General features: G+C 43.7%; 1 protein-coding gene across 1 annotated transcript in view; it reads right to left on the reverse strand.

Annotated features, from left to right (window-relative positions):
- fcho1 (FCH and mu domain containing endocytic adaptor 1) overlaps positions 1 to 26,081 on the reverse strand; it is an 83,550-nt gene that overhangs the window by 17,243 nt on the left and 40,226 nt on the right. The window contains exons 3-15 of the mRNA XM_056275572.1: positions 25,597 to 25,688; positions 21,553 to 21,627; positions 20,480 to 20,621; positions 17,647 to 17,799; positions 13,797 to 13,901; positions 12,510 to 12,608; positions 11,645 to 11,741; positions 11,250 to 11,367; positions 10,977 to 11,001; positions 7,179 to 7,239; positions 5,318 to 5,499; positions 2,618 to 2,642; positions 2,405 to 2,479 (exon numbers count right to left, since the gene is read on the reverse strand). Of these exons, the coding sequence (XP_056131547.1) occupies positions 2,405 to 2,479; positions 2,618 to 2,642; positions 5,318 to 5,499; positions 7,179 to 7,239; positions 10,977 to 11,001; positions 11,250 to 11,367; positions 11,645 to 11,741; positions 12,510 to 12,608; positions 13,797 to 13,901; positions 17,647 to 17,799; positions 20,480 to 20,621; positions 21,553 to 21,627; positions 25,597 to 25,688 (1,249 nt within the window). The remainder of the gene's footprint in view (positions 1 to 2,404; positions 2,480 to 2,617; positions 2,643 to 5,317; positions 5,500 to 7,178; positions 7,240 to 10,976; positions 11,002 to 11,249; positions 11,368 to 11,644; positions 11,742 to 12,509; positions 12,609 to 13,796; positions 13,902 to 17,646; positions 17,800 to 20,479; positions 20,622 to 21,552; positions 21,628 to 25,596; positions 25,689 to 26,081) is intronic.

The raw sequence follows: 26,081 nt of genomic DNA on the forward strand, positions 1-26,081 counted from the left end.
CATCGTTGAAAGGTATCGATCAGGAGAGGGGTACAAAAGAATTTCAAAGGCATCAGATACACCATGGAACACAGTGACGACAATCATCAACAATTGGAGTAAATATGGCACAACAGTGACATTACCAAGAACAGCATGTCCCTCCAAAATTGATGAGAAGACAAGGAGAGAACTGGTCAGGGAGGCTGCCAAGAGGCCTACGGCAACATTAAAAGAGCTGCAGGAATTTCTGCAAAGTACTGGTTTGCTCCCTCCACGTGACAACAATCTCCCATATTCTACATATGTCTGGGCTATGGGGTAGGGTGGCAAGATTGAAGCATTTTCACATGAAAAAAAAAAAAAAACCCATCCAAGCCCGGCTAAATATTTCAAAAACCTACATCCAGTCCCCCAAAACCATGTGGGAAAAACCCTGTGTTGTGATGAGGATCAAGGTTGAACTTTTTGGCCATAATTCCAGAAGTTATGTTTGGTGTAAAAACACAGCCCATCACCAAAAGAACACCATATCCACGGTGAAGCGTGGTGGTGGCAGCATCATGCTTTGGGGCTGCTTTTCTTCAGCTGTAACTGGGGCTTCAGTCAAGGTGCAGGGAATCATGAATAGCTCCAAATACCAGTCGATTTTGGAGCAAAGCCTTCAGGCGTCTGCTAGAATGCTGAAGGTGACATGATTTATCTTGGGTTCTTTTTTTTTGTTTTGGTTTTTTACATCACAAAAACCTGCCATTTTAACAGGGGTGTGTAGACTTTATATACACTGTACACAAGGTGAAATCCTTTTCATTCCTTGCAAGCTTTCATATATAATATATATATAGTGGGGTTTTTTTCCGAAACCGTTAATGGTGTTGTTATAAGTGCTCAACTAATGAGTTAATTGAGCACTGGGCTCTTCGTCCACTGGTGTCTGTTATGCCGGAGCATGTCTTCATTGTGTATGGGAGGGCTCCACCTTGTACACCAAACATATCAAAAAAGGAAGACCTTGCCAGCAACACATTGCTTTGGTCATCTAACATTGCATACATTTGACAACTATGTCAAATATACAATTTTTAGAGGCTCTGTATAAATGTTATACATTTTTATGCTAAGGATTTCGTGCAAATTATAGAATTGAACTGTTTAAGTGTGCACCCTATAACAAATGGAGAACATGGATTATTTCTAGAAATCAGATTAGAACAGATTGGATTATCCTTGCAAGGAAACTGAAATGTGCATCACTATATAAGATCTTTTGACTTAATATAGAGTTACTGAGCTGTGCCCTGTGATGAAGCCAAGTGATTTAAAATGAACATTCAGCAGCTGCAAACCTATGAACAACTGTTTCACAATTTACAGCCTGGTTGATTCATTACATTACATTACAGTCATTTAGCCAACGCTTTTATCCAAAGCGACTTACAATAAGTGCATTTAACGTAGGAAATCAGGAGAACTACTAGTCATCTGAGGTCGTAAGTGCATCTAAACAAGCATCTAAGAGCAAAACCAGTGCTAAAGTAAAAGTGCAAGAAAGAGATTTTTTTTTAATGAGTGAATACAATAAGTGCTAAGAACAAGTAATAGGAGTTCACCTGCTATGTGGCAGGAGGAGCGTTACTGTCTGGCTACTCTGAACTGACCACGCAAATAAATACAAAAATGCAATGCCACCAGTAAAATCACCGCAAAGCAAATTTCTCAAGATATGTATTTGTTGTGTATGTAGCATCGGTTGACCCGTTTATACAGCACACCCACTAAATTATATATATAAAATAATGGTACTAATATAATATATAATTATACCTCTATAATAATAATAATAATAATAATATAAAATATCCTGTGATGGCCTGGCAGCCTGTCCAGGCTGTCTCCTCGCCTGCCGCCCAATGTCTGCTGGGATAGGCTCCAGCCTCCCCGCGACCCTGACAGCAGAATAAGCGGTTTGGATAATGGATGAATAATATAGAATATATAATAAATATATATCCAGTCCAAAGACATGTAGATCAGGTGAATCGGCCAACTAAATTGTCCCTAGGTGTGAATGTGTGTGTGTCAGTCCTGAGATGGCCTGGTGGCCTGTTCAGGGTGTCGCCCCGCCTGCTGCCCAATGACTGCTGGGATAGGTTCCAGCATCCCTAAGACCCTGAGAGCAGGATAAGCGGTTTGGATAATGGAATGGATATATATATATATATATATCCATACACACACACACACACACACACACACACACACACACACACACACACACACACACACAGCTGAATACAGTTGAGTAAACCAGTGTTTGGTAATGCTTATGTGACACTCTGAAATTGGAGGGACACAAGGAGGAAGAAGAGAGAGCATAAAAGAAATCGTAAAAGAGAAAGCATGAGGTAGCCAGAAAGACACTCACCCCTGTGGGAAGAACCCTCCCCTTCTCCTTCTGAGCGTCCCCCTGTTATACTGGAGTTTCCTGTAGAGATGACATCTTCATTCATAGACACACACACAGTTATACCAGCTAAATTAAGATTGGTCCTTTTTTTTTTAAATTTCCAGCCCCCAAAAAAAAACACAAACAAAAAATAAACAGAAAAAAAGAAAAGATTTGGGTAATTAAACTTACTGGAGAGATGTCGCTTGATGGATACCTGAAAGTAAAAGAGGAAGAGCATTTCTTACACACAGCAGGTTTATTTGAACATGCCATCAAACAACTGGTTCACTCTTAAAGCCGACTTTACAACAAAGATTCATTTTTTTATTTTATTTATTTACCCCCCACCCCACCCCTTTTCTCCAAAATTGTATCCGAATAATTACCCCACTCTTCAGAGCTGTCTCCACCCTCTCAGCCAATCCGGGGAGGGCTGCAGACTACCACATGCCTCCTCCGATACATGTGGAGTCCCCAGCCGCTTCTTTTCACCTAACAGTGAGGAGTTTCACCAGAGGGATGTAGCATGTGGGAGGATCACGCTGTTCCCCCCCCCCCAGTTCCCCCTCCCCCCCGAACATGTGCCCTGACTGACCAGAAGAGGCGCTAGTGCAGCGTCCAGGGCACATACTCACATCCGGCTCCCCACCCGCAGACACAGCCAATTGTGTCTGTAGGGACGCCCGACCAAGCCGGAGGTAACACAGGGATTCGAACCAGGATCCCCGTGTTGATAGGCAACGGAATAGACTGCTACGCCACCCGGACGGCCCACAAAACCGTTTTACAACGTTGCAGAAGAAAGCTGCAGCGGTGTAAACTACATCCTCTCAGGTGGAATCAAGCCGACTGATGGCGTCGCCTGCGACTCAGCTTGTCAAGTTGCCAGTGGCCATTTTTAGAACACAAGGACATCACCTGTTTCAACAGCCAATCAGCTCATAGCAAAGTCAGCTGGTCAAGTCAGTTACAAACAGTAAGCTGGTCAAACAGCGGAGGTTTTTTTATGTTTTTGCCATTTCATCAATACCAGAACTGCAACTGTAGCAAGTAACTCACTCTCACTATCCTCATTCATATTTAAGACGGTACAAAGTATCCAGCTAGAGAAGAGGCTGAAAAGCTGGCAGTTAGAATGGAAGTACAAGGGAGTCGTTGCCATGGAAACGATACACTGTCTCGTGTAGCGTCATTGCTGTACACTGGCAGGTTTTAGAATGTTGAAGACCACATTCTTTTGCGAGTAGTTGAAAGTTTTAACTCATCTCATTGTGAATCTTTGGTGTGAACTCAGCTTAAGCAAAAATGCACCCGAAAATCCCTCAAACTGATATGATGCTGTTTTTTTACTAATCTTAAATAACTGGGTTTAGTCATGAGTAAAACCTTAATGACCCTGAGGGGCAATTTGCTTTACAGATAGTAGTCCAACATAAATACATACATCACACACAAACAACCAACAACAACAAACAAACAAACAAAGAGCCATATCTCAAACAAACAACAACAAACAAACAAGATCTATTATCTCTCACACTGTCACCATGAATCATGGGAAAAAGAAAGACGAGATGACATCCGGGGTTATAGTTTGTTTAAAAAAGCAATAGCAGGGCGTCCAAGTAGCGTAGCGGTCTATTCCGTTGCCTACCAACACAGGGATCGCCGGTTTGAATCCCTGTTACCTCCGGCTTGGTTGGGCGTCCCTACAGACACAATTGGCCGTGTCTGCGGGGAGGAAGCTGGATGTGGGTATGTGTCCTGGTCACTTCACTAGCGCCTCCTCTGGTCGATCGGGGCGCCTGTTCGGGGGGGGGGTAGTGCGATCCTCCCACGCACTACGTTCCCCTGGCAAAACTCCACACTGTCGGGTGAAAAGAAGCGGCTGGCGGCTCCACATGTATCGGAGGAGACGTGTGGTAGTCTGCAGCCATCCCAGGATTGGCAGATGAGGTGGAGCAGTGGAAGGCTGCTGGCTCGGAAGAGTGAGGTAATTGGCAAAGTACAATTGGAAGAAAAGAGAGGGGGGCAATAGCAGATGGAACAAAGGACAATTTATATCTACGAGTGCTACTTTTGGGGAACCTAAACCTCTGCCCTGATGGAAGCATCTGGAACTTTGAGGGTCCAAAGCAATAGTCTGTGCTTTTCAGATGACCCTCATGTCATAAAGGTGCTGAAGGTCATGAACATGAACAAGACAGTAGTGTGTGCTGTAATGATTCAACCCTTTGTAGAGCTGCATTAGTCCTTCTTTGGAAGGGGGCATCTGACTACACTGGAATACCTTGCATGAAATATTTGAGTCAAGTGAATTTACAACACAGACTCAATATAAAGAGACAAAACAGACAAAACAATGAATGTGACAAGTGTTAGGCTAAACGAAGGAGTCAAACACAAATCGGAAATTAACTGTGTGATCATAGGAATAACTTTGATGATTGCAAGATTTTCCTACACACGTAGGATTTTAGCACGCACGCACGTACACACACACACACACACGTCTCATCATGTTTGACAAAGCACCTGCATAACACTGTCAGCAAGCTAGCCTATAACACGTATTCAAATATTGCTTGTCAGTTAACCATAGACTATTAGCATATTCAGAAAGTTTTTTAGTCTCTGATAACAGGTACCAGGGATGTGGGAACAAACGCAAACATTATGGTTAAACAAGGGTTGCAAACATGCTCAGCCATGCTATGAATTATAGGCACGACATCCTATTAAATATCAGCAAGGCATGTATTCCATCAAAGATATTCAAATACTGACTTAAAAATGTACCTGTGTAAATACTATTTCTCATTATTACATTATTTTGGTCGATGTTAACCGAGAAACATCTCGACATAGAAACATAAAAACAATAAATACCCCTCGGTTGGGTGGCAAGGTGAGAGTGCCGACTGTGGCTTTAAGCTCCTTCTCAGTAGCAGCAGAATTGCCGCGGCCGCTGCTGGCCACCGGTCTGATCTGGATGTGGAACTTCTTTGGCCCCTCATCGTCAAAGTCAGAATCGCTCGAGTAGAAGTTGTTCTCTTTCTCCTCGGCACAGCGTATGGAGAGAGAGGAGGGTCAAGGAGCACAAACTGATACAGCCAAAGCGGCAAGCTGAGGTTAGTATGCTGTATGCTTCTGTTCAAGAAAAGAAAAAAATCAGATAGCGATGACTTCCAGTTTAATTAACTAGACTCAAGTAGTTCAACTTGACACCATCACACCACACAACCTCAGTTAAGCAACAAAAACAACAACAAAAAAAACCCCCCAAAAACCAAAACAAAAAACTGCATACCACATCAAATGCATGAGTAGATGTTGTGACAGCTGGCTGCAACTGTATTACTCTACTCATCTGTGGCTATTACCATTCTGACAAATGCTCCAATTTCCACGATGTAAAGAGTGTAATGAGATTTCTTACAAGACACATCAGATCATGATGACAAAATACAACACAGGCAAATAACATGTGGAGCAATGTGAATAACATAACACACACTCTAATAAAAAAACACACGTGGATATACACATGCATGTACACAGCAGTGTAGTGTGATTATACGAATGCAGAAAGTGTGATTGAGGTTTTGTTACCACATCGCCAAACAACCCTGTGAGGCCATCATTTTTCACCACCCCTTCCTGTTGGGACATCCCAATTCACAACTGCACGTGACTCGGTATGGTGGCCTGCCACGTGTGGGTTGCTCGCGTGTTTCAGGGTGCACACGACGGTTGCCTGCGACAGCATTTTGGCACAGGAGATAGTGTGGGGCCAGATACACCGCAGATTGTCCACAGAGTTATGTAAAAAGCTGTTGATGAGTGTGCACCAACTGTTCAGAGGAGACAGGAAAGGAGGGAGAGGGGACAAAGGGCTGTCAGGACCAAGAGACCTGCCACTGAGAGATGAATACAGGGCACGAGAGTCAGGGCCTTAGAGCATAGGGTTCAGTGTGCAAGTTATTCATATTCTACACCGAGGGCTAGAGGGTATCTTGGTTCACGCCTTCTCTCAGATTTCATGTGCGAGCCGTATTTAACCAAAGAGGTGACTGGTTCATCAAGCCAGACAGCGGGGAGAATAACCGCGAGGAGCTCCAGTTGACAAGGCAACTTGTTTTAATCAGCTGCATTAACAAAGAGGATGCCAACCACCCCCAACTTCATTATTATGCTCATTTTCAAATGCCTGCCCCAGAGTCAGGGGTCACGCCACCGTCATTTAGTGGTTTTATGGTGAACTGACTCAAGGTCCAACTCTTGGTCTACAGGAGGAATCCATTTTACATTCCTTTGGCAATCTTTATTTTTTTGTAAATGTGCAGAGATAACACATAATGGAAGGATTATAAAATAATGGTAATAAAGTGAATATAAAATAGGTGGACATCAATAGTAAAGGATTTGATAAATTCAGAAAAGCTCTGACCATTGTTTATATGGTGATGCTGGATTTCTCACCACTTGTATTCAGGGAGATGAAAGTGTTCTTTGTACCTGTGAGCAATGGATGGAAAAGGTGATTTTTTTCTTTTACCTCCATATTCACAGCTGTATCCAAGGAGGAAGTGGTCTATAATAGCACCACCGCATTGTTTACAATAACTTCAGTCTTCAACAAAGCTGGGTTGCAAAGTTGCATTATAATTATTTGTTGTCACCGCTTCTGGCACGATGCAGGGCAAACATACGCTCCACAGCAGCAGCGGTGAGGGCTGAGAAAGGATATCATTCTGGTTGCTGTCGGCTCGGATGACAAATCCCTCGTCGTCCACTTCCAGGGGTGAGTTCTGTAATAACACATATAGATGCACACACACACACAGCGAGTACAAAAAGGAAGAGAGACAGACAACAGCTGGGTCAGCAAGACAGACACAAATGGTATTTTAACTGCCCATCTGACAGCAACACAAGTGCTTTCCTCATTCAGTGTGTGCTGTCAGTAAATCAGCCATCAGCATCGAGTGCTACCAAGAGCTCTCTTGAAGTGTGTGTCGCTAACTTGATACCACACAACAATTGTACAGGCGATCTAGAAAACCAAGTGCCCTCTAAAATTGTGCATCAATAACTTCCAAGTGCAGCCTTTAAACTTGACATACATATTGTGTGCGAGTGCTCTTCTGCTGTAAAAGAGCAAGTCTGGGCCCCTTCACTAAGAGGAGCTGTCACCCAGGGGTGAGTTCTGTAATAACACATATAGATGCACTCACACACACAGCGAGTACAAAAAGGAAGAGAGACAGACAACAGCTGGGTCAGCAAGACAGAGACAAATGGTATTTTAACTGCCCATCTGACAGCAACACAAGTGCTTTCCTCATTCAGCGTGTGCTGTCAGTAAATCAGCCATCAGCATCGAGTGCTACCAAGAGCTCTCTTGAAGTGTGTGTCGCTAACTTGATACCACACAACAATTGTTACAGGCGATCTAGAAAACCAAGTGCCCTCTAAAATTGTGCATCGATAACTTCCAAGTGCAGCCTTTAAACTTGACATACATAATGTGTGCGAGTGCTCTTCTGCTGTAAAAGAGCAAGTCTGGGCCCCTTCACTAAGAGGAGCTGTCACCCAGCTTGTAATTCACCCGTCCAGTGTGGCTGGGGCCGCGTATTTTTGTCTGAACCGAGCCCGAGTCCGACCTCAACCAGACAGGCATTCTGTTTATGTCCGAACCCGACCCCAACACCGTTAATGTAAGCTGAAGCACTGAGTTTGTGTTGCCCTGTCACCTAGTCGTTGTTACCACGGTACGCGTTGACATGTAAACCCCAGCACTGAACAGGAAGTAGCCCAAAACACAGACAGTAGGGTCAATCGTTTTTATCTATTTTTATACTATATTTTCACTAAAAATAACCTGAGGCCAACATGACCGAGCCCGACCCAAACATCATTTCTAAATTTCTTTCCCGAACCCAGTCCGACGGGCTAGGGTCGGGTACCCACCCTCTAACCCAGTCATGGATTCGGTGGAGAGCTTGAGAACGATGGCAGTGTAAATGTTTGAGAGACCTTTATTATGCCTCACAGAAAAATATTTTGGAAGAAAATACCACTGTTACAGAAATCACCAGCGCTGATAGACGACAGACCAGGGTTACTTTCTGAAGAACGGTCCAAGTAATGGTGTGTTGTCCCATTTCCTCAGTGAGCAATTGATAAATACAACACTAACCTAAGTGCTGTTATGCATGTTATCCATTTGCAATGCTGCCATAGAAAACTGTGAGTTACATTACCTGGCATTAACAAAATTCATGATGACTTTGTTTTAAAAGTTCTGGCTAAGCTGCATTTTGTTCACCTAAGCCCATTTCTATTCATATTTACACAGTTCCATTTAGACTGAAAAATGTGTGTCTTTTGGCCATTTAAATGTACTATATATTTTTTAGTCACCCTGCTAAGCACCTATATCTGGATGGTTTTTAAGATAATTGAGTTAAGTAATTTAATACAGACCATAGTCAGAATGCAAATGGCTTTGACTGGATAAAACCTTAAGTTATAGGGGCCCACTAAAGCCGCACTTCCACCCAAAGTACCTGGAACTTTTAGTCCCAGGAACTGCTCGTCAAGGACCTGAAAGATTCCTTCAGTCCATTGTTGTCTGCGTTTCCACCGTTGCCTAAAGAACCGCGAAGATTAGGAAAATACGCCCGCTGACGTATGAAAAAACGACGGCTTTTTTACAGCAGCACATTCTCAGTTATCTCTGTCTAGTAACCCTTTATTCTGATCATAAATATTTGAATGATCACGAGAACAAACAAAAATTGATATTGGGTGGCATTTCCACAGAGCGCTAAAAGCTGTTTAACAGAGAGTATTATTAAGAAGTATTTTCATAGTTTGTTTTCCCTCATGACGACAGGCATGAGACAAGTCGCGCGAAAATATATTTAATGTGAACAGTGCATCACAACACAAACGGCCACAAAGTACTTCGTATTTATTAATTTGAGAAAATATCCTCAGTATAATATCATCAAGGCTCAGCGTTTCCGGTTTTTACTGATTTTCACCGAAAAATACTCGGATTTTTTAAAAGGAGCAGATCGGTTTAAACTGATTTTCATCCGGATTTTATGTTTCCACGGATTATTTTCACCAATAAAATTCCCGAATTTTTTTTTTGAAAAATAAAAACTGAAAATGCTAAGCCTTGAATATCATGTATTTACCACAAAAATGCGTGCCAGTATTTATTATGGGTGGCCCAACAGCTGACACTGATCTGGCAGGTTTTAACTGTGTGACAGCAAGGGCGAAATTAACAGCAGAGAAAATGACCCGAGTAGTGTCCGAAAGTGTGTTTTCCATTGTGCCGATGAGTTCACTATACAGTCCTCTACATAGTGAGCAGGGAGTGGTGAATGATTTGAGACATGATGCTGGTTTGTGGCTGCAGATTTTTAAAGATGGCGGTTGAGTTCGAATCCCCGTGTTGCCTCCAGCTTGGTCAGGTGTCCCTACAGACACAATTGGCCGTGCCTACGGGTGGGAAGCTGGATGTGGGTATGTGTCCTGGTCGCTGCACTAGCGCCTCCTCTGGTCGGTCGGGGCGCTTGTTCAGGGGACTGGGGGAACCGGGGGGAATAGCGTGATCCTCCCACATGCTGCATCCCCCTGGCGAAACTCCTCACTGTCAGGTGAAAAGAAGCGGCTGGGGACTCCACATGTATTGGAGGAGGCATGTGGTGGTCTGCAGACCTCCCCGGATCGGCAGAGAGGGTGCAGCAATGACCGCGATGGCTCCGAAGAATGGGGTAATTGGCCGGATACAATTGGGGAGAAAAAGGGGGGAAATTCAAAAAAAGGCGGTTGAAACAAAATGCTGCGAGTACTTGACCAATCAGAAATGTTCGGCACTACAAGCCCCGCCCCCAAAGTTCCTTTATTTTTGGAAAGTACTACCCCCTGAGCAGGGACTTTTTGAGGTGTAAAATAATGTCCCTTGGACTTAATTTAGACCCTGGTGCCTGTGGTAGAAACGCACTGAGTTCCTCAAAAGGTTCCCGGAAAATTCCTGCGGTGGAAACGCAGCTCAGGTCACTGTTTGCTCTCGCCTCCTCTCCCCTTCTTTATCTGACACAAGTCTGTTGAGAGGACCTGGCAACCTCAGAAGCTCCTTCACTCACACACACACACACACACACACACACCTCACCTCACCTTAAAAGCTCCCTCTCAAGATCAGAATAAACTGGGTAACTAGATACTGACAGATGCGTCATTACCACACACACGATTGCTCTGCTTTCACACCCCGCCCTCCCTCCTCTCTAAAGGTCCTGCTGAAGCCCACGCACATTACACGTGCCTTCTCTCCCCATCAACACCCCACACACGAGTATACGTGCATGCACACACACACACTTCTACCATGTCAACGCATAGGAGCTCTCCAAACCACAGCCAGCGGGCACATGAGCACCACTGGGAGTTGGACAGGGCTGATAACTGGGCTGACGTTTTGGAGCCATAATGTTTTGGTGTGAATTACCACCCGGACACTCACCGGAGCCTCTGTCACTGCTGAATCCCTGCAAAGGTAAAAAGAAAAAACAACACAGCTGTTATCCTACTGTGACTACTAAGGTAGAAGTCTGCTCAAGCAACAGAGATCAAGATTTGATATAAGAAGCGTAGCACTGTGGGGTGCTGTGGGTGGGTGTGTGAGTCAGCAAGCTCCCGCATCTACGAAAGACCGAGGGAGTGGGTGAATGAATGACTGACCCACTGAGTATGTGTGAACACATGCGTGTGTGTCTATATATATATATATACTGACGTGGAATCTGGTTCCTTGTCCCGCTTTCCCAGACCAGGAATTCGGAAGGCTTTCCCCCGACTCTTCTTCACGCCCTCAGGCACTAAGGTAGTCACGCACTCCTCAAACCCCACCAGAGCTGGAGAACATCGGTAAGCCCAGCAGTTGGGATCAACAGGCAACAGGAAAGATCATTCATAGATAAACAAAAATATGCAGGCATACACACCAAAACACTCACTGTCGGGGTGGGACATGCTTATTTCTGTGCTAATCGCACCTTTATTTGAATAAGTCCTAGACTACTGTTTTGTTGCGCAAGTGTATTTTTCATTTGCATTATCATCATTATGGAAACTGCAATATATAACCTTTATATCTCTCCCACCAAAAATGGGACCAGCGACCATATGTACCTGGCCTGTCTTTTCCTGTACCCTTCTGCTCAGCAAATTTCTGGATGAGGTTATCGATGCCAATATTCTCCACATTCTGCTTAAACTCTTCATGGACCTGACAGAGCAGAAGAGGACATTAACACAGATCAGCAGCGTTCCCACTTATTTTGGGAAATCATTTTCCAGGACTTTTGCTTGCATATACAAGATAGTTGTTGCTCACGGACAGTCATATTATTCAGTATGAACTAGAGGAAACCTCAGCAGTCGCTAAATGGACTGTGTAACTTTCAGCTGGTCACTGAACATACCGCCCAAATTTCAAGCACTAATATGCAATCTCAGCAGCGTAAAACACGATTAAAAATTTGGCAAAATATATGCAATTGCAGATAAAAATACTATAGTTTTGCGATCTCCGCAGGCAAAAAATGATTTCATAGCTTTACAATTTACCATGACTTCGGTAATAGGACATTTGATCAGTTTGATCATATCCCAGGTCTTTTCCATGACTGGAAAACTAGTCTTTATATTGCCAGGTTTTCCAGGATGTGTGGGAACCCTGATCAGTGATCAGTGGTTAGAAGTCTAACTGCTGATCTAAAGACAGTGTAAGGTTGGTGATCATATCATTTCTAAGTAAACAGCAGTGAATAAGAATCAATTTGCCTTTTCAGGTCTTGAAGAATGAGATGTTGAATGGCAACCCTTCAGTGATCCTACATAAAAAAAAAATAGAAAAAGGTCTGCCGTATACTGGTCCCGTGTCCTGAGAAGCAAATAGGATTCTATAAAACCTGGTGTATTTTCCCACTCTCCAGCAGTAAACCAGGTAGTCTTTTTAACAGCGTGGTGTTTGTCTGGTCACCTGCTTACATACCTGTCCCACCTGGACATGGGTGTCTTCTATTGAATGGGAGTAACCCTTGATCAGTTGTTTCATCTGGCGCAGATGAGCCTCCTCAATGTCCTGAAACTTCTGTACTTACACATGCACACACACATACACAAACATACACACAGTTAATACAAAACACCCACCTTCGATCCACAACTATTAATAATAATAATAATAATAATAATACATTTCATTTGTGGGCACCTTTCAGAGCACTTAAGGACACCTTACAAAACACGGTTAAAACAAAAACAAAACAAGCAGCACTGTATCAGACAGCATAAAATCAAAACAAAGCAGGGTAGACAATAAAAAGTTAATACAACAGATAAGTATAAAATCATCATCTGCACAAAACTCAACGATGCGTGGATCAGACTGAATATGCCAGTTTGAAAATGTGCTCTTTGAGATGGGATCTGAAGGTTGCACATTTTCAAGTAAGCCTTCAGTAAAGCACTCAACCTTCAGTTGCCTTGTGCACCTGGCCCGAGTTGTAATGAGAAAGTAATGCGGATCTGATGCAATTTACCGATCCCTCTCTCTGGAACATCTTCCTGAAGTAAACTACTTTTCAGATTCTTGCTTGGAGATTTCATCTTACATTCTTATGCAGTTGAAAAGGCCATTGAAAAAGCATGACCATCTCTTATCTAACGGCTATTTATTTAGCTCGATTTCCATGCTTTCTTCCCTTATACTCAACACCCTGTTCAGCCCTCCCTACATCAGTCTTTCTGCCCAGCCACTCATAGTAGTTAGAAACAGAACAACCCCTGGAGCTATTAGGACAGATAATTGATAATTGGGCACAAGGATTCCTTTCATCGTTTCACACAGAAAATATAGAGGCACTCATCAGGGTTTGTTAAAGATTTCCATGGAAACAGAGGCAGTAACCATGGAGATCTGGAGGCAGTGATTAAAGGTAATAGGTGCTCTGTAGTGTGTGTGTGTGTGTGTGTGTGTGTGTGTGTGTGTGTGTGTGTGTGTGTGTGTGTGTGCTACCAGTGAGGTTGTGAGAGGAATCTGTGGGTTCCATCTTTGTGGGAGAAGTGGGACATGGGAAGACTTGGGATAGGTCACTTCAATGCAACATCATAAATATACAAGGCATGTTCCTTTAAGGTTGACAGGTGAAACACAGAAAGCAACAGAAAAGGAGGGAGAGACTGAAAGAGGGGGAGAAAAACCCCAGAAGACTACAGAACAGAAAGAATAGACAAAGACAGAGGGATGATGGCTGTCCCAGCTGGAGTCAGAACCAACCTGAGCGGATTCACTCATCTTCTGTTCAAATTCTCCTCCCACGCGGTTGTACTTCTCGATACACACCGCAAATGACTCCGCTGCTTTCTTAGACTTTAGCTCCGCCTTGTGAGGGAGAAAAGGACAGGAAAACAACTGCCTTTACTAAAAGACACTCAGTTTGGTCCCCTTAAATAAAATGAACAGTTTGGGAAGTCAGTGAGAATGTGTTCTCCTCCATAATAACAGCGTTTCCGTTCACTATTTGGCTCTTCCCTTTAAAACAGCAAACAGTTAGTAATTCACAGACTGGATGTGCCTGAGGAGAATAAGGCTATTCGAAAATGTTTGCTATCGGATTTATTTTTAGGTCAGGATGAAAATAAATGATTTAAACCCCCACTTCGGTCTAGTTTCAGTAAAAAAACAAAACAAAACAAAACAAAAAAAAACACTTGTTACGTGTCAGACCACAACGAACAAGTGCACAACCCACTTTAGGTTCCTGAAACACTGTTTACCATAACAGGCCTCTTATATGAAGGATGTTCAGCTGAGGGCCTTGTTGGTTTCAGTCAGCCAGGTAAGCTGGCCACAGGCTGAGCAAAAACATGGGGCGAGTTTTACAGTCGTGGAGTGAGGCTAATTCTGGAAGGAAATAATAGTCATTTAAAATGTCCTTTAACAATGGAGCCTTTACTCTTACAAAAATATATGGTATTTCTAATGTCGATTTATTATGGAAAATGGCAGAAGGGTGGATGGACTGCAAGAAAGACAGACAGACCGGGACGAAAGCGTGATACAAACATTTAATGTTTTAACAGCATGTGTGGTATAGCCCCCAGGTCAAGAGGATGGCCTACAAAGTAAGTCTTGTGCTAGGGTTTAACTTAGTTTGAACTAAATTCAAAATTTCTGAGACATCGTCATCAAATCATTTCCAACGCAGTAACTCTTCCTGAGTTATTGCATTAACATTTACAGCATTAACGTTTCCTGCCCGATGTTCAGCTGAAAGGGGAACTCCTGGCCCACCCTAATCAGGAATCAGGACCAATTTATTGTCGTTTCTTTCGTGTACTTGCGTACACAAAAGAAACACTTTTTTTTTCACCCAGCCAACAGCAGTGCGACACAAAAGATAAAAACAAACATCCAAAACTTCCAAAAATGACACCACCAAAAACTTACGAGAACAAAGCAAAACAACAACAACACAAACATTTAACAACACAGTCCACTCAGTGCAACAGCGTCCAAAAAAACAATCACTGTCCAGAGAGCGAACGACAACCAGGATGACTGTCGGAACTGCTGGTCTGCATGGGCTAGCAGTTAGCTTAGCCTGCCCCACTGTCGAGGGCGCACCGCCTGCCCTCGGTGCTTCCTCTTCAGGTGCAGCTCCAGGCAGGGCCGTGGTCCCCGGGCCCACCGGATACAGCAGACCAGGCTCCCTCAGCCGATCCAACGCCAGCTCTCCCAGCCAGACACCCTCAACACACCTCCTTGCACTCCACATGACGACACTAAAACACAGTCAATGCTAGGCGAGGCCGCCACCAGACCGCCCTCAGTGTTATCTGAATTGCCAGTCTGCATGGGCTAGCAGATAGCTTAGCCTGCCCTGCTTCCACGTCCCATCAGACCGCCCTCGGTGCTTCCTTTTCGGGTGCAGCACCAGCCAAGGCAGTGGTCCTTGGGCCCACCGGACGCGGCAGACCAAGCTCTCCCAGCTGATCCAACGCTAGCTCTCCCAGCCATTACTACTACTACTTTCGGCTGCTCCCGTTAGGGGTCGCCATAGCGGATCATCCATTTCCATTTCTTCTTGTCTTCTGCGTCTTCCTCTGTCACACCAGCCACCTGCATGTCCTCCCTCACCACGTCCATAAATCTCCTCTTTGGCCTTCCTCTTTTCCTCTTCCCTGGCAGCTCCATATTCAGCATCCTTCTCCCAATATACCCAGCATCTCTCCTCCACACATGCCCAAGCCATCTCAATCTTGTCTCTCTTGCTTTGTCTCCAAACCGTCCAACTTGAGCTGTCCCTCTAATATAATCATTCCTAATCCTGTCCTTCTTCGTCACTCCCAGTGAAAATCTTAGCATCTTCAACTCTGCCACCTCCAGCTCCACCTCCTGTCTTTTCGTCAGTGCCACTGTCTCCAAACCATATAACATAGCTGGTCTCACAACCATCCTGTAAACCTTCCCTTTAACGTTTGCTGGTACCCTTCAGTCGCAAATCACTCCTGACACTCTTCTCCACCCACTCCACCCGGCCTGCACTCTCTTCTTCACCTCTCTACTGCACTCCCCGTTACTTTGGACAGTTGACCCCAAGTATTTAAACTCATATGCCTTCGTCACCTCCACTCCTTGCATCCTGACCATTCCACTGTCCTCCCTCTCATTCACGCATAGGTATTCCATCTTGCTCCTACTGACTTTCATTCCTCTTCTCTCCAGTGCATACCTCCACCTCCCCTGGCTCTCCTCAACCTGCACCCTACTCTTGCTACAGATCACAATGTCATCCGCGAACATCATCGTCCATGGAGACTCCTGCCTGATCCTGTCCGTCAACCTGTCCATCACCATTGCAAACAAGAAAGGGCTCAGAGCCGATCCTTGATGTAATCCCACCTCCACCTTGAACCCATCTGTCATTCCAACCGCACACCTCACCACTGTCACACTTCCCTCGTACATATCCTGCACTACTCCTACATACTTCTCTGCAACTCCCGACTTCCTCATACAATACCACAAATCCTCTCTCGGCGCCCTGTCGTATGCTTTCTCTAAATCTACAAAGACACAGCTCTCCCAGCCATTAAAAAAAAAATCTAAGATCAAAATAAAAACTTCACAAACGACACAAACTTAGACGTGGACATGGACAAAGGCACTGCATAGTCAGTACTGGGTGAAGCCACTGCAAACTTGAGTTTGCGCCGCCATCTTCCCACACCGGGCAATCAATGATAACAATCAATGATAATGCTGGAGATCGTGCACTACTAAAACATTGGATGAATACATACCAAGGCTGTCTGGTCTGGACTTGGTGTCTCTCAGCATAACCTAAACTAAAATAACCGATGCCAGGCACCAAAAACCTTGTCCCTGAACTTTTGCCAAAACCAACTTTAAAACAATTCATTTTTTCACTTAAGCAATAGATGGGACAATATCTCGGAAATAAAAAGTTAAGCATTTTGGCGTCAAAGACAAAGTTCTAGCCCAAAAAATATTTTTGACCCTTTTTTGTGACCTTGACCCAATTACCTCTAAATGTCACGTCATTTGCTGCAGTTGTCAGACAACAAATGGAACCAAAAACAATGTTTTTTGAGGTCACGTAAAAAGTAAGTGAGCAACTAACAAATTGACATTGACTTTCCTCCAAACTTACTGTCATTCATATTATAAAAGCAAAATTCAGGAGGAGGCTTCCATGTAAAGGAAATGCCACTGAAACAGTCATCACATGGAGGTTGTAGGAACACAGCTGATGTCTCAACAGGTTGAGTTATCATTGTGTTTCAGTAGGGGGAGTACCTGGTGGTCCCTATCCCCTCCCCAGGTATGGATGGCCGTTGGTTCACAGAGGAACTCATCCGCCCTTTGACAGGTTTTATTTTTAGTCCTTCTGGGTGTCCACACACCCTTCTCACAACAACCCAAGGGTTGAAGTGGGGGTGCCGGTTTAATCGCCGACGACCTGACGCTTGCAGTTTAACGTCGTACCCGACGGTTGCAGTTGAACGTCATAGCCAGGACACATGTCCCTGGGCCATGCGTCCTGGGTACGACGTTAATACTAATACTGAAACAGTAATAAGGGGGAAAAAAGATGGCTAACCTTCTCTAGTTCTTTCTGTGGTGCGCCCTCCTTTCTGAGTCTGTCCAGCTCTATACACCTGCTGTGGTAGCCCTCCTTGGCCTTTTGAAGTTGGCCACTCTGAACCTGCAGTGCCTGCACCGCCTCCAGAGTCCCCACAACTTCCTCCTTAGTCTGGGTGACACACACACACACACACACTGTGATTTTGTTTGACAATTCTCAAAGAACAAATGCACTGACTGCTGTGAAGAGAAAAGAGGAGACAATTAAGGTCCCTGTGGGATAGATGATATCAGCATGACAATGAAACTGCAAGCTAGCAGTATACAGGAGTATGTAAAAATTCACATGCACACACATACACTGATGAGCCAAAAAATTATGACCACCTGCCTGATAATCAATTTTATCTTTATTTGTATAGCCCATTATCACATCACAAATTACAAATTTGCCTCCATGGGCTTTACAGCAACGCAACATCCTGTCCTTAGACCCTCGCATAGGATAAGGAACAACTCCCTAAAAAAAAAAAAGAGAGAAGACATCATTCAGAGAGAGAGAAATATGCTGTTGGTCCTCTGTGTGCCACCAAAACAGTGCTGATCCACCAAGGCATGGACTCTACGAGACCCCTGAAGGTGTCCTGTGGTATTTGGCACCAAAACATTAGCAGAAGATCCTTCAAGTCCTGTAAATTGTGAGGTGGAGCCACCATGGATCGAGCTTGTTGGTCCAGCACATCCCACAGATGCTAAATCGGATTGAGATCTGGAGAATTTGGAGGCCATGGCAACACTTTGAACACTTCATCATGTTCCTCAAACCATTTCCAAACAATGAGTGCAGTGTGGGAGGGCACATTATCCTCTGAAAGAGGCCACTGCCATCATGGAATACCATTTGCAATGAAGGGGTGTTCCTGGTCTGCAACAATGTTTAGTGGCACGTGTCAAATTGACGTCCACATGAATGGCCGGACACAGGGTTTTCCAGCAGAACATTGTCCAGTGCATCACACTCCCTCCACCAGCTTGTCATCTTTCCACAGTAGATCCTGGTGCCATCACTTCTCCAGGTTAAACAGCGCACACATACACGGCCAACCATATGTTCGAAAAGAAAACGGGACTCATCGGACCAGGCGATCTTCTTCCAATGCTCCAAGGTCCAGTTCTGTAGCTTGCATGCACACTGTAGGTGGGTGCTTTCAACGGTGGACAAGGGTCATCATGGGCACTCTCACAGGTCTTTGGCTACGCAGCTCCATACATAGCAGGGTGTGATGCACATTCCTCCTATAACCATCATTAAAATTTTGTGACTTTTGTGCAGGTGTGCGTATAATATATATATATATATATATATATATATATATATATATATATATAGATATATATATATATATAGATATATATATATAGATATAGATATATATATATAGATATATATATAGATATATATATATATATATATATATATATATATATGTGTGTGTGTGTGTGTGTGTGTGTGCATATATATATATATATATATATATATACATGTGTGTGTGCATACATGTAATAATATATATACATACACACACCTTCACCCGAAACGAGTAAAACACAAGTTAATAAAAAGATGGTATATATACAAGATATGATTCACTATATCTCCATATTCAAATGTGAGGCTGCACCCTAGATGACGACACTATTTGCTGCTCTATAGTGTCCCTTGGCAAGATTCTCTGTTGTTCGGTTGCACAGTGTAGCTGAGATGACCACAGAAGAATCCTGTTGCTTTTTGCCAGAACTGCTGCCGAGTTGACTGAGCGGAGCCGCCATGGTTTACCATTTCCAGGTACTGACAGCTTGGTAGACTGTGCCTGGGGATTTGAATTCAGAGTTACCTTCTGCTAGCCTTTGCCTAAACAGGCATCAACCCACAAGGCAGCAGGTGGATTTGAAATCAGAGTTCCCATCTCCTATCCCAATGTGTTGGCTGGATTGGGCACCATGGGAAGTACCATACTGGCATGCAGGAGGACCAGATCTATCAGTAAGGACGTCGTCCTTAGCCAAAGGGCCCTGGCTGAGGTAAGGTGCTACCCCTCTACAGCCTGCGGTTGCAGTTTAGCGTCTTACCCAGGACATATTTATATATGTATATATGTGCATATCTATATACATGTATATATCGATTTGTTGTTCATTTAAGAGATGGATCCTCCCCTTGTGGTTGTTTTTTGTTTTTTTGTGTATGTTTTGTGTCCAGTTGGCACATATATCTTTAAAATAAAACCTAATAAAAAGTAAATGACAAAAAAAAAAAAATCTGTGACTTGTGCCATAGCAGACCTTCTGTCGGTTTGGACCAGACGGGATAGCTTTGGGTGCCCAACACCCTGTCGCCGGTTTATGGTTTGTCCCTCCTTGAACCACTGTCGGTAAGTACTCACCACCACTGACCGGGAGCACCCCACAAGCCTTGCTGTTTCAGAGATGCTCTGACCCAGTCGTCTGGCCATAACAATTTGGCCCTTGTCAAAATCACTCAGGTCTTTACTTCTGCCCATTTCTCCTGCATCCAACACATTGACTACCAGAACTGATTGTTCACTTATGATCTAATCTAACCAGACCTTGACATGTGCCCTTGTTTGGAGATGATCAATGTTATTGGGTTCACTTGTGAGTGGTCAGAATGTTTTGTCTCATCAGTGTATATAAAAAAATAAATAAATTTATATGCACTTTGCATTTATGTTTTTCCTCAATATGTAAAATGTCATGAACATTTAAAAAGGTGTTTAAAACTTTAACTTCACTGTCTCCAACAGCGCTTAGTTGACATCATTATTTACCTTGCGGTGAATTTTAACCTGCTCATCTGCATACTTGTTGATGTCTCGGATCAGGTCATTCATCTTTCTCATCAGCTCCAGGTGGCAGAGGGCCAACTTGTCTGAGGACACGCGGAACACATCCCACATCGGAGCAAATGTTCTGGGGAACATATACATAGGTGCACTTGTAAGTATTACCACCTTTTCTTACTTAAGTTTCCCCAGCCACTGGTTGCCTTCACAAAGATGGAAGGAAAGAGGGCTGTTGTACTCACATGGATACTGTCAGTATAGTATAGCACAAGAAAAAATACACACACTTGCCCACACACTCATACAAACACCCCCACTAACAAGGTCTTTACTTTCTGTACGTATATTTTGTGTTTATTTTTTACTTATATGGTATTTAGTATTTCTAAGGCTGTAAAAAGAATGGGACAGACGATGATTCAAACTTCTATGAGCACATGACCTTGTAGGATGCCCTCCCGATGTGTATTTTTAAATCAACTGCAACTCTCACAACCAAAAAAACAATCGCTAGTCTCTTGACTGGTCTTAGTCCCTAGGGCTGTGCCTCAGCATCGACGCATTTTCACAGAAAATATGCCTTCACTTCTCAAGTCAAAGCACAGACAGGAAGTGAGGGATGTCTTACTGGGAGGAAACGGGAGAAACCACTGAGCACTGTCATACAACTACATCCTGAGTGGGAGCGCCTCAAAGATTCAGAATATAAACATATTACAGGATAACCACGGTGGTGAATTTAAATTTGAAACGGTGTGACGTTCAAGAAGAGAGGGATTTGGATCATGGTACGTCATATGCATGGCATATGATATGTAAAATGGTACCTTATGGTCTGTTATTGGGTAGTTATGGAGGTATTGGTGATGGTGGCTATCTGATGATACAGTGTTACAGTATACGATTATGGTTTTGTATGCTAAGGTCAATTGTGATAGTTTTCAGACATTCTAGTTTTGGTCAGAACCTCAAGGGAACACTGAACTGAGACTGGGCTGTTGGGAGAACTTGGTGTTGATGCACTTGGCTCTCTATAGAGGTCTATTAGAGCTACTCACCCCTGTGGACTTCCATTGCTGGCGATCTTGGCCAGTTTGCTCATGGATTTGGAGTAGGTCTCTTCAATAGCAGCCCTGCAAACAAGCATGCACACACACACACACACACACACACACACACAAACACACACACACACACGCCATTAAGCCCTGAGCTGGCTAGTGCTACTACAGTCAGAGTGATACTTTTGCACATTTTCTTTTCTTTTTTTTTTCTTAATGGAAATCCTCTAACTAGGCTATAGACTAGTAGAAATTCTCCAATAACACTTCTTAATCCTTGTTAATGGCATCATATGTTATCCTCTATTCTCTCTACAGCATTAGACCCAAACACTGGGCATGAGCCACCATTACTAGAAAACTAAAGATGAATTTTCTTCAGTGTTGGGTGAACGTAGCAATAGGCCAAATTTAAATGGTTAATGGCCATGTTTCACAAGGCTGAGCATAAAACTTTCATAACCATCTGTGGCTCCAAATAAAGGGGGGGGGGGTTGATCCAAATATCTAGAGGGTGAACAGAACAACATGCTACAGGAGGAGGAGGATGACCAGAGGCACAAGAACAGAGTCCATAAACACATCAACAAACAAACTATTCATCTTGAATAGTATTTTAAAAACTGAAGGTATGGACCAAATTTTCAATGGCAAGCTGACAAGCTGTACTGGTGTACCACAAATCACAAGTAACATCATGTCTCCATTAGATTGGGGTCCAGGCCAGAACTATTTTGTCAATTTGAGGATTTTGTAATTAATTAGAACAAAACACGAACAAATAAACAGGTCCAACAGAGAATAAAACGGACCATCATGACGAAATGGCTCCTAGTTCAAAGTTGTCAAGGTAAGAGAAGTGAACATAATGCGTAATAACTACGCCCCGTTGAGAATGTATTTGCACATGCTGGTACAGTACTAACTAGTAGTATTTCATATAGTCTCTCATCAAGACTGAAGTCTGTATAGCTTCTTATTATCAAGTGGGAAGGGAACACGGATGTGTGAGTCTTGAAGATTCAAGTCATGGAGGAGGCTCATCTGTGCCAAATGAAAAGGCTTATCGGGGTTACTCCCATTTCATAGAAGAAACCCATATCAAGGTGGGGCAGGTATGTAGCAGGCAATTGGTGGGTTGGGGGCAGGGACAGAGAGAGAAAATTGTGGAAAATTATTAAACAGACTGGCTGCCTTTTCCACTTGTTGTAGTTGATGCAATTTTTGCGGTATGAAATTTGGGAAATGTACTTAGAAATGTCTCAATGTCTTGGGCTTTAACCTTGAGTTTAAGCCATTACTGAACTTTAAATGGAGTACATCCCCACGGTAACTTATACTGCTCATCTAACCCGTTCCAGTGCAAGTTAAGTTCTGGGTATCAAATCAAAGCATATATAAAACAACCCTGTTAAACTCTTTGGAAAAAATAACCTCGCCGTTCATAAATCAGGAACACTTTATTTGTCATTTCACTTCATGCACTTGCGTACATGAAATGAAACGAAATGCCGTTTCCCTCAGCCCACAGCAGTACAACACAAAGACAAAAAACACATCCAAAATCTACAAGAACAAATATATCCTAACTAAACAGAAAATCACTGTAACAAACACCAGCCAGGATGACTGTCGGAACCGCCAGTCTGCATGGGTTAGCGGTTAGCTTAGCCCACCCCGCTTCCACGTCCTGTCAGAAGCTCCAGGCAGGGGCGGTGGGCCCCCGGACCCACCGGACAAAGCAGGCCGAGCTCTCCCAGCCAATCCAGCACCAGCTCACCCAGCCAGACACCCTCGACACACCTCCCTGCACTCCTCACGACGTCATCAAAAACACCACTGTCAACGCCAGGTGAGGCCGCCGCCAAACCGCCCTCGGTGTTATCAGAACTGCCGGTCTGCATGGGCTAGCAGTTACCTTAACGTGCCCCGCTCTCCCAGCCGATCCAACACCAGCTCTCCCAGCTACCAAATGAAGAAAAACTTAGACGCAGATGTGGACAAAGACACTGCATGGACGGTACTGGGTGAGGCCGCCGCAAATGTGAATTCGCACCACCATCTTGTGACACGGTATTGGGTGAGGCCGCTGCAAACGCGAATTCGCGCAGCCATGTTCCCACATGAGAAGCGGGGGGGGGGGGGGTCACATGGACTTTGATACAAAGATGTGAAATATGGATTTCAGTCTCGCTTTCCAGTTAACAGTTGTATTATGATACGTAAATATGTATTCACATATATTGCTGTTAATGTTTCTGTAAAGACACACAAGCTTAAAATTTGTGACACTGTTGGTTGTGCTTTATGCACTCTGTAAAGATAGCAAGTTTAGCTTATATGTTTTAGATTATACTGTCATGCCGTATTTGAATTATGTATTGTTTTTCATATGCAGTTCATGACTTTTCTGAAAAAAGATTGAAAAAAATAAATTTGTATGCAAAGCTAATCACTCTTACCATCTTAGGCCAAGAGACCACCCAAACCCCTCGCTTCTCCTAGTAGCTCATTGCTATCAAAACATGTAGATTCTACAGAGGCAATGAGCTAACTTTGCAAGTTTTAAGGCCTCTACATCACAAATGTGCCCTTTATAATGTGCTCTATGAGCGCTATATCACTAAAAATAATTTAAAAAAAAGCTTTTTAGGGCCCTATATAACATTTCTTTCTTCTTGAGGGCATGCTTATCTCTGTGCTTGAATGACAAGGTGGTGATATATTTAATATTTATTTACATAAGAATTTACACAAGGCACGATTGTCCTCCAACAATTCTCGCTAGCCTTCGTAGTACTGGGGGTATTACTTCTTGCTGTTTAAAAGGTTTTTAGTCGCTCCTTTTGTTCATGATTTTTTTTTTCTTGAGAGAATTGGACCGCTCTGGATATGATCATGTTGCATGTGATTGGCTATTTGCTACAAAAACTGCTCCTTATGCAAATGCCCTCATAGCTCTAATAGAAAACTCAGCTCTGGGTTGCCAGCGCAATGTCATAACCTCCTTCGTGAGATCAGTTAGCTTTAACTGCCAACAGCAGACTTTGTGCAACCTGCTACTGGAAACGAAACCCTTCCTTCATGAGACAGTCCCCAGACTGTGGAGGAAGTCTACCAACACAAATGTCTGCTCTGTCCTGCAGAATCCCAAACTACTTTCCCGCAATACCTCAGCCCCCACCCCGGTTCATTTCCTGGCCAGATGATTTGTTGTCTGCTGCTTTCCATGGAGATAACTAAATTTCCCCTCAGCAGGGAATGTGGAGAGAGCTTCTGAATCAGCGTCAGGGTTATGAAATGGGTCTGACAGTGCTGCCTGTGTGTCTTTACTCTCAATGTAAGAAACAAAGTCCCGTGGGAATCTCACCCTACGACATCACTGAAATCATTGCTAATTCATTCATTGACAGATAAAGATAACATTAGCTGAACAGATCACCCAGGGAAATTTGGATAACTGAAGCAGTTCACTATTTGTTGAAGTTTGTGCACTAAGGGGGAAAAAAATTACACCCAGTACCCCAAGAACAATGACACAACCATTAACCCAGGCCATGTATGTACTGGAGAACAGACAGATGTGTGTGCATGTACCGTTTGACACTCCATCGTGTTGGGTTTAAATGCAAAAGCTGCACTGGAAGAGGACAGGGGACAGAAGTGTGTGTTTGTACATGTATGTGTGTGTGGGGTGGTGCAATGATGGGTGGGGGTGAGGGATTCCACCAACAATGAAAATCTCAGTCTCATCTTGACTCAATAGTCTCTTCCCCAGTCTGGAATCTGCTGACAGAACTACGGTTTTGCTCTGGCACAGATCACTCAGCACCTTGTTAGATACGCAACACGGTGGAGGCCCGTGGCATTTTGCAACCTCAACACATTCTACCTAACCTAGCCACTCTTATCTTTTTTCAAGTACACCAAGCCAGGAATGTATAATTTAACCACTCAGTCCAGTCCTCACCGCCACCGCTAAGGCTGACGTAAAAACATTCATGGAGACGCACATACACACATATGAAACAAACACCTTACCTCTCACGGACAAACTCAGCCAGCTCCTTGCTAGCCAGCTGGCCATGCTTCATGTTGTGGTATAGCACGTCGAAGCCAGCATTCTTCTCCCCCTGCCGAGATATAAATCACACATAACACACAAACACAACTTCAGTCAGCATCTATAGGAGAACAGTTTGGAGAACCCACATTACAACAACAAAGACTATTAATCGTGCTATGGCACGATAATAACGCATTAATTTCCCTTGAAAAGTTGAGACCCATATGACATAGTTTAGCTGAAGATATCCCACTGAAAGTCTCCATGGTAACAACAGACATCCTATCAGAGACGATGACATTCTTTAATTGAGTGCCAAAACAAACTACTAATTCTTCTCTCCTATGACCTTTAATGTTGTGAGGACAGCGCTCTCTGTGGTTGGTAACCCAGGGCTGCAGTGACATTTGGAGGAGTAACACAAACAAACATTTTGGATTTCCATAGCTGATATTTACCG

Source organism: Lampris incognitus, chromosome 3 (assembly GCF_029633865.1).
Source record: "Lampris incognitus isolate fLamInc1 chromosome 3, fLamInc1.hap2, whole genome shotgun sequence".
NCBI lineage: Eukaryota > Metazoa > Chordata > Actinopteri > Lampriformes > Lampridae > Lampris > Lampris incognitus.